The following is a 9,854-nucleotide window of genomic DNA, read 5'->3' as shown; positions in this document are numbered from 1 at the left end:
GCTAATTTCGAGGGGCTGGGTTCTGATGATAACTAATGTTTTTACCAAGTTCTTACAAGCTATACCAACATGAGGTCAGAAAGCAGGGGTTACGTGGAGTACCCCTTGGGGGACTGTCTAAGTTCCGTGGGCCACCCTACAAGTCAGGAGAGCTGGGGTTGTCTGAGTGGTTGGAGGAATTCAATGAAATAACAGCTCTGCATGTTGAACCTCACTGATGACAAGAAGGCCCGCACCCTCATTGACCACTTGGCTGGACCTGCTAGAGAGGAGGTGATGTGCCTGTCAGAGGATGCCAGACGCAAGATAAAAGACATCACAGACACTCTTCATCTGTGCTTTGAGCAGCATGAGGATGCGCAGTCATTGACTAGCATTCTCCACAGTAGAGTGCAGCGTGACAATGAGACACTGGCAGAGTTTAGTTGGGTGTTGCTGAGACTGTATGGGAGGATGGAGGCTGCAGCAGCAACGGAGGAGGAAGGAGAAGCACTGAAGAAGCTGAAAGACAAGACACTTTGCAACCAGTTTGCTCGGGGAGTAAGGGAAGTCTGGGTACATTGCGAGTTGAGGTATATCCAACCCACAAATTCCAAGGGATTTGAGGGCATGCGGACGGAAGCCCCCCTCTTCAGAGAGGGTGAATCTCCTTTTCAGCAAACTGGAAAGGTCAGAGAAGTCACGGTAGAACCTGGAAGGCGAGCTGTTCAACAGCGTGATGAACATACTCAACATACTCGAAGACATCGACATGTGCGTCGCGAAGAGATGGGCCGTGATGGCCTATCTCACATATTTTGCATACGGCGGTATACAGCGACTTGACTACCGCGCACTAAAGTCAGCACTGGGATCAACGGCCAGTCGCCTCTTACGCCAAGACGGGATCTAGAACACATCACACACGCAATTGGAGATGACCGTGCCGTCAAGACTACCGCCAAGAACAATGTTGCTGCAACTTCCCAGATACAGCAGATGATGGATGCTCAGAAGGCCATCATAGCAGAGCTTTCGCAACTCAGGGAGAAAGTGGCACATCTGCATGTCCAGGTCCAGGACTTGACGCAAATGCCTCGACAGAGACAAAAGTCGTTGTCTGAGGGAATGTGCTACCAGTGCAAGCAGAAAGGGCACTACAAGACTGCCAACAGGCCACTGCCCCAACAGTTTCGACCAAGAACACCAACCAGAGAAACTAGACAACTCTGTTGTTGAGGGCAGAACACCAGAGGACATTATTTCAATGCCCATAGCAGATTTTGGATTCACACACAAACATAGGGAAGTTGGTATGGAGAGAAGGGAAGCCTGAGATAGTAGATCTACATAGCTTGTTAGTATCTCCAATTCCACAGATGGTGGCAGAGATTGGAGGTGTTGAAGTAGGATGCATCCTTGACACAGGCGCCGAAGCATCCCTCATCCCTGTAGATGTGTACAAATCTAGTCTGCAAACACTGGGTCCACTTGGGACTCGTCAAGGCCTCGGCACTGATTGGAAATAGTTGCGCCATGGTTGGATTCATCATAGTAAATCAGGAAGTTGTGCATGGACTGGGAAAGGACTACTATACTACTGGGGTGTAATGCGCTCAGGGTGTTACTTGGGCTTCATCTTGTTGCTGCTTGTCTCAGATTGCCAGAGCAAGAAGGCCGTGGAAGTTCACATCTAAGCCAGGAGAGAGAGGTGTTGACAGGTTCAGTCATGGAAGTGATTCCACCTAGGTCAATCCGATGGCTTTGATGTCACTTCAGCAATGATGAAGAATTGTGTGGTGTGCCATGGCTGTCAGAGTCAGGGGGAGCTCCAAGTCAAGAGACACTTGAGATAGTGAAAGGTTGCAGCTCAGGCCCACCTGTGAGGCGCATTTGATAGTCGTCAATAACAGTGAGAAGGAAGTGGTGCTACATCCTAACACATGGTTGACTAATGCTGTTCGGTTTGTAGCACAGCAAGAAGTTCATACACGTATCACAGAGGAGACAGCTGAGTTGATGATATCTGAGGTTCTTGTTGCAGAACATGATGAAAAGCCAGCTGTGACATCGATTGAGAATGATGACGTCCACCGCGAAAGTGAACCCAGTGCATCGGACAGAGACAGAAGACAGAATTAGACCTGTCAGAAGGTTTGTGCGGTATACGATATACATTGCAGTAGACTCCCGCTATAACAAATTCCTCGGGAAGAGCAGTTTTCTTCTGTTCTATCAAATTTCATTCTAGCTGAACGGTAAAGTACATAGAGATATATACATGATAATATTGGGACCTAAATTTTTACTTCGTTGCAACAAAAATTTTTCAAATTCATGAAATTCTTCCGTCAAGATGTTTTTTTCATTGGAATTGATTGACAAATTGCCCTACATCAACGTAAGCACTGAATTGATCAATGTTTTAGTAGTAGCCATGATAAAAGAAATCATGGGCATACATACCCGAGCAGGATTTGAACCTACGACCTCCTGATCTCCGGACAGGCGTCACCTCCACTAGACCACCGAGCTTTCGCCCGACAGCAAGTGTTGGTTCTAATCCTTATGGCATGCAGCGGGTACTGCATAATTATTCAAATTCACGAAATTCTTCAGTCAAGATGTTTTTGTTATCATTGCAACTGATTGACAAATTGCCCTACATCAACGTAAATAAGCACTAGATTGATCAGTGTTTTAGTAGTACCCATGATAAAAGAAATCATTGGTGTACATACTCGAGCGGGATTCGAACCTGAGACCTCCTGATCTCCGGACAGGCGTCATCTCCACTAGACCACTGAGCTTTCTTTTATCATGGCTACTACTAAAACACTGATCAATTCAGTGCTTATTTAATTCGATGTAGGGCAATTTGTCAATCAGTTGCAATGAAAACAAAAACATCTTGACTGAAGAATTTCGTGAATTTGAATAATTATGCAGTACCCGCTGCATGCTATTTTGTTATAACCCAGTTTGTTAGAATAGGAGTCCACTGTAATGTAATGTTTCAAGATAAAAATGCACCATATCTTTTCACAGTGATAGAGTTTTATTGATATAAGGTATACATGAAGTTATCAGACGTCATTTGCGATAAACACAGAGCATGAATGAAGATGGGTGTACATCCTAAAGGATGAGAACTGAAAGACAAAATTTTCTTCATCATGATCAGTGCCAAGGCATCTCTCTCAAAGGACATGCTGTTCTTCAAGCTACCCACATTATACATACAAAGGACATTTCATTTCATTAATGTGAGCAATGACTCTGCAGCATCTAGCCTCAGATCAAAGATGAATGTAGCCAGCAGGGAGACATTTCACAGGACAGAGCAAGGATTGCACAGGTGCTGCAGGATTGTACCATTCTACAGTTTGCGAAAGACTCGGGATCCCGCATCATCTGCGGTTGCCTGAGAAGGAGGGAAGAGAGGATTGATGGCATAGGTCATCAATCCAGCGATGAGATCTGGCAGAAGTTTCCTGCACGAAAAAATAAGGAAGAAAAGAAAAGAAAAAACATTATGAAACTGCTAATTCCTGCAGTGCGCTACTACGTATATTATGCACACACATACAAGCACACAGATCAAGCACATAGCACTTCACTTACAGTAGGTACAACTGTATGACTTTACATCACTAAACGAGGCTGTTATTCAAATATACACACTAACTGGGGTACAAGATGTAAGCTAAAAGTCCAGCAAGACTTACTATGTGTATCTTGTTTCTGTATCAATCATCACATACTGTAAAGTCAGAAATTTTTGTAGTACATTAATTTTTGCACATTTCATCAAATTCATGCTCCTTTCAGCTGGCATAAAGTCTAAAACCGGCAAAAACATCTTTATAACTTTCTCTTAATTTTCTCTGCACATTTTCAATGACTTGACAACTGCACAGGGTGAAATCAAGACCCACGAATATGTTTATGAGCGGCACAGCACGAAAAATCAATCACATAAAATATCAATATTTACAGTAAGAATGTTGTATACAAAGATATACTGGTATATCTACATACAAAAAAAAAAATTGTTGACTGCTGTTCCAATCTTAGACATAATAACAAATGTTGCAATTCTGTGAAATCTTCACATGATATCAATTCTGACTGTGTATGATTTTGTTTTTTTAAACTTGATTTTGAAAGAAAGAAAAAAATCAAACACTTGAAGCTGAAGATGGATTTACATGTCAAGACCTATTGGCAACAAAGATGGATTTACATGTCAAGACCTATTGGCAACAAATTATTCATACTGTAGGCTTTCTGAGTTCACCTTAGGAGTGGAAAATGGCCTCACCTGTGCTGCTCTATACCCCACTGATTATAGCATTTCACCACATACTCACTCTGCACAAGCGGGGGCGCTGTTGACCTCCAGCAGCCACACGTTAAGACGAGAATCCACCATGAAGTCAAAGCCAAACAGCTGGAAGCTGTGGTAGGCGAGTCCTTCAGTGCTTAGCTCCTGCCATGGCCAAGGACAAACCATAGCCAACATCACAAGGAGCACTGACTACCCAGTAAACCATTGAATCCCTATATTTTTGTGTTGTTACACATTTCCTTTAGGACAGAGTCACATAGATGACCTGCAAATAGTCTCCACATGAATATCAGGACATTCACAAGTATACACCAGTTATAACTTGGTCACTTTGATTCAGAAAATCTTGACTTAAAAAACACACATGAAAAAACAAACAAACAAAAAACTTATTCATCACTGGAAAAGAACAATGTTTTGAAATAGCATTCTCTAGCGGATCTCGTTGTGGGTCTGAGAATGACTTTACTTAAACGATAATGATACTCAACTTCGTATGTTGTGCAATAAAGCACAGAGAGAAAGACATTTCTAACTTACAAGAGCAAACTAATATTCAGGGATGAAAAGAGATATTAATATTTTAGCCTGAGCTCATCAACAGGGAAAGAGCCAGTAGATCATACTTTAAAAAAGCTTTCAAATCAGAACGGAACCCTAATATCTTATTATCCCTGAAAGTAACAAACTCAATGAATTTACTTTAATCATACGAATAAGCCTAAAGGTATTCAGGTCTATGATCATTTATTTTCATCAATTTCCTGACAATGAGTTTTAATACAAACCTCTTTCACTGCCAGGCAGCAAGATCTGATTATATGTTCAATCTGAGGTAGGAGTTTCTCTCTGAAGTTAACTTGCCAGTGGTCCTTTAAAATCCTACAGAAATATCAAAACATTTAGAGCAGTGATAAACAGCTTCATTATATCATATCTATTTTAAAATAAATGAAACTACAAGTACTAAGTGTACACAGACACGAAATACTGGTATTTTTCAAAGAAAATGACTTATTGTAATATTTTGAAGGTGTTAATTCATTGAAAGAGATGAGGTAACCATTTTCTTTTGAATAACTATCACATCAAAATTTCAAACTCACTAATTTGATATTGTGAATACTGTATAAATTAGTTCATGAAAGTGAATACCGGTAGAGTAGTTTGTGGTCCAAAACACACAACTGATTTGTTCATTTAGGAAGCAATAACTGTAAAAGTGGACATTAATGTGATTAACTTTCTTTTGTTTTGTTTTGTTTTTGATTAAGAGGAATGTGTTTGCATTTGGTTCAGCTGTCTACCTATTATAGCTAGCAGATATCTATGTGGACAAAATATAGTAAACAAAACATATGCCTATTGTTATTTCAGTGCTGATATCATATCACACACACAAAAAAAAATGTCTATATAGTCAATATTTCATGTTTACAGTAGCTCTTGGGAGCTTCAAGTTTTTATTCAATTGATCAATAAATTCTAAGTTTGTGGGGCTCACATACACATATTGAAAGGCTACATGTAAACTTTTTTTTTTTTTTTTTTTTTTTACTAGAGGAAAAGGAAGAGACATAGAGGAAAAGAAATGTGTTTCACAAACCTGTTGAATTCAGGATAAAACATCTCATTCCCCTCTTCATACTTTCCAAAATCTTTGGAATGAGCTTCCTGCAGTGAGATTTAAAAGAGAAAATATATTATGTGATGCATGCACTGTAATGTTTGATCAAGTGAGTCAATGAATTAAAAGTTTCAGACCACTCTCAAGCAAGTTATGTTATGTCAAAATGGCATTCTGGATATACATTTTCATCTTAACACTGGAATCACATTGTGTTCATTTCCTGTTTTCCCGAAATATCAAGAATTGACACAATAGTTCCTCAACAAATGACTTGTCAAGTGCTTGATATTCAAACAAGGATGCATATTTTTACCTGTTTTTTTACAGAATCTTTCTGTTGTGTATAGGCGTGTCCAATGTAGCTGAGAATTCTTAAGATATTAACATTGCACCACAAAACACTGTTTGCTTTGTTTTGTTTAATTTAGGGAGGGAGGGTGGTGGACAGAAAGGGAGGGGTATTGAAAGTGTATGCCTGACCTGAATACAGTGGTTGGTGAGATGACAGACAAGATTGTTGAGATCATGCGACTGGTACGGCTCTGCACATGTCCGCAGAACCCCTTCCTCCATCAGGTGAATATTGTATTCATGATCCAGCAGCACCCAACATCTACATGCAGTACAGATCACATAAACAAATCACTGTATTACAAAATCTCTATTACGTATAAATCATGTTGCTCGACAGAGCAAAGGAAGCCGTCTTCTTCTTCTGAATTGTAAACAGCAATGGCAGTGATTTGGTTTCTTTTTCCTGAAAAGGATACCAGAATTGAACAAGTAGGCCCTACAAATATTTGAATCTATCTTGGAAGGAAAGATCTTGCCTAAAGAGCTAAAGAGCTAAACATTTTAGATAATCATCACACACATACAAAGATAACTCAGTAGACAGATTCAGTTGTCATAGATTGACTGATCATGGCTTTACAAACAATTAATTTGCCATTTGAAATATCAAACCTCTCGACTTTAAACTGGATTTGCTGCAAAGTTTGCCGAAAGCAATGAAAGAAATGTAGTGCCTCCTATATCATGCAAATGTAATATTTTCAAATAATTTCATCCTGTGAACATCCAGAACAGCCTGCACATCTACACATAGAATCTTTACCTCTTCTACATCCAATATAACAATTAGCAGGGAAAAGTTGATCCGCACAGGGAAGTACTTGAAGTGTGTGACACTTCATTGAAAGCTCTATGTGGCTGAACAATTTCTCAAAATTACTGAAGGGGCAATTGCCAAGTTGTGATACATGATCTTGGAGTCACTAAACAAAGGAATCTGGCTTTTTTCCGACTTAATGCCATATAACACTCTGAAGTACAAACCTGATGTCAAATTTCCTTCTTCCTGGCAGAAGCAAAGGGTCCTCAATGTACTTCTGAATGACGTGGGCCTGGGTTTGGCGATCTACGAAGGCAAGCAGCTCCTCACACTCTGAGGAGATTAGTATACCCTCCCCTGAAATGTAGAAAAGTAATGGAAAAGAAAACAACCAAGGGCATTTACAATGATTGCTCTTTACTATTCAATGTGCCACAAAATGGAAGGTTGTAGCTCCTATTTGTGCATTGCCATTTGGAAATTTTAAATGGTTGAAGTCATTGTGCTCTGTGAAGATGACTCATGGAAACAAGATCATAACATTCAAAGAATGTATCATCTACTAGGGATAAATGTACATGATAAACAGCAAACTTAAAATGAGTTTTCCATGTTGACAGAATGAGAGAGGAATGCATCAGTACATGGATGGAAACAGCTTCATCTAACATTTTAGTTTGGCAAAGGCTACTTGAATGTCACGTTGATGAACTTGCAACTTAGCTAGGAGGGGACAGTTTTCTGCCACATCCTGGCAGCTTTAAATGATCACTTTGTCGAATAAGAATACCTTCAAAATGATAGGCTGCCTGCAGCTCTGAGCTTAAAGTAAATGTTTGTGTGGACGTAGTTTGAACATATGCATTTTATTATTGAAGGCAAGTTAGTCCACGTCCACCATAAGGACACACCTTTCAAACCAGCAGTTGATTTTGCAATCCACACTTCTCCCAGATTTGCATCCCTCCTTCCAGCATACGCTGATCTGAATGCTTCTCTTTGGTCAGACCTGTGAACTTTGAATGGTCTTTTCTTGACTACCACTCCGGGAAGGTCTTGTTCCTCCTCTTTGGGTTTTGGTCTAATGATGTAGGTTTCTGGTAACCATGACGATATGTCCTCTCCACTCCTCTCCCTCCAGCTTGTCAGGGCATCAATGAGAGCAGCTTTCCGACTGAGTCTTCCAGAACCTCTGTAGCAATTCACGAGTTGAAGGATCCCATCATCATGACCTTGATGAAAATGATATGATCTTGATAACAACACAGTGGACTCCCATTATAACGAAGTCATCAGGACCGCCAGTTTTCTTTCGTTATACCTGGCATTGAAATTTTGTTATAACCGAACAAATAAACAGTAAAAATACTTAGAGTGGATTATGTTGCGGCCCGACTGAAGTTTTACTTCGTTGTAACTGGTATTTCATTATTACCATGTTCACTATAACGGGACTGAATTTTACTATTTATCATAACATTATATCAAAGCATAAATTCTATTTACGACTAACCACACCAGTGACCCCAACACAAATATGCGACTGGTTTCTGCACCCCGGGGTTAACGACCAGTCTATTAAGACTCATACAATAGCAGATGATCATGTATGTTTTATATGTAGAAGTAATTGTTAGGACTGTCATCGACCATGTAACACGATACGTAAGATTATGATGTGTGCAGAGTCTAGACAATCTACACGTCTTTCACTCAAGCACACAACAGAGTAACCACACCATCGACCCCAACCCGTACTGTTTAGTTTACAGTGCCCCGCGCCGGGGTTAACAACAGAGTACTAACTTAATAACTAAGCTAACAACAGTAATCTTTCGAATTTAATAGAACATGAGAAGTAGCAAGAAAAAAAAAAACCCAAACAAAGTTGATTGCTATTGCTATAACCTTACCTGTGCTGTGGTTTGACCAATAAAAAAAAATAAAAAAATAAATAAATAAAATTTCACTTAGACTCTATTAAAGTTAGCACACTTAAATTTACTTACCAAGCCTCCCAAAGGGAACCTTTATCGTGTTTCTTTCTGCTATGATTAAATTAGCCTTCACGGTGTCACCCATCTTACGGATCCAGTCTGTCCTTTGCGAAAGAGTCTCAATAAGAGCGTGGTAAACGCTACCTTTGTCCTCGCGAACAACGTATGAATACATTTTGCTATATAGGGCCTAGATTGCTTGCCTTCAGTTATAGAAATCCCATGCACATGGCATGGCCATGGGATATGCAGTCTAAACTCTAGTCTAACGGTTATTCATTGCAGATGTCAACAGAATATGCTATTGTTGATTCAAAACTCAGAAACGCACGTTTCTTGCTGGTATTTTGCAGAATGCATGATGAGATCGACGCTTGTCATTAACATTCAACGTTCTTGCCAGAGTAAACGAGAAGACTGTGTCAGTGTTTCAATCTCGATCAACCACATCTCCAGGTAGCGCAGATCCGCTGAAACTGCCCCGGGCCGAAGCTTCACCGATCATCATATGGTCGACCGCTGTGTGAATACTGACATTCGTGCGCTCTTCAGCGCTAACATACATTTTACATACAATGTACTAGTAAATATGAGAGATACGGGCTCACGCCTCCCGCCATAGCATAGCGAGGAGACGTGACTATCACACGAGCAGACTAAATTCTGTACTGCCAAGTTAAATATATTAAAGGTCTATGGATTATACTAACTATTTAAAAAATACGAAGTGATAATTGTACTTATTATATATTTTAAAATACAAAAAATATTAAAAATATATTT

The 9,854-nt window shown here is 40.0% G+C and overlaps 1 protein-coding gene across 1 annotated transcript; it reads right to left on the bottom strand.

Annotated features, from left to right (window-relative positions):
• Window positions 1-3,054: 3,054 nt before the first annotated feature.
• LOC140236642 (tubulin--tyrosine ligase-like) lies at window positions 3,055-9,549 on the bottom strand. The gene is made up of 8 exons (XM_072316564.1): window positions 9,084-9,549; window positions 7,986-8,306; window positions 7,299-7,431; window positions 6,441-6,573; window positions 5,937-6,004; window positions 5,119-5,212; window positions 4,353-4,471; window positions 3,055-3,473 (listed from the first exon to the last, which is right to left on the bottom strand). Exons 1-8 carry the CDS (start codon window positions 9,244-9,246, stop codon window positions 3,359-3,361), a joined length of 1,146 nt encoding a protein of 381 aa, XP_072172665.1. The 5' UTR covers window positions 9,247-9,549; the 3' UTR covers window positions 3,055-3,358.
• Between the last annotated feature and the right edge of the window lie 305 nt (window positions 9,550-9,854).

This window comes from Diadema setosum, chromosome 1 (assembly GCF_964275005.1).
Source record: "Diadema setosum chromosome 1, eeDiaSeto1, whole genome shotgun sequence".
In the NCBI taxonomy this organism is placed as follows: domain Eukaryota; kingdom Metazoa; phylum Echinodermata; class Echinoidea; order Diadematoida; family Diadematidae; genus Diadema; species Diadema setosum.
The sequence above is the reverse complement of the archived record's forward strand: the minus strand, read 5'-3'. Positions and strand labels throughout refer to the sequence as shown.

Coding starts and splice junctions, on each gene's coding strand:
- LOC140236642 (XM_072316564.1), bottom strand. CDS start 9,246: ATGTATTCATACGTTGTTCGCGAGGACAAAGGTAGCGTTTACCACGCT. Junction 8,307..9,083: donor GGTTCCCTTTGGGAGGCTTG/GTAAGTAAATTT, acceptor ATTTTCATCAAG/GTCATGATGATGGGATCCTT. Junction 6,005..6,440: donor TCACCAACCACTGTATTCAG/GTCAGGCATACA, acceptor ATCTCACTGCAG/GAAGCTCATTCCAAAGATTT.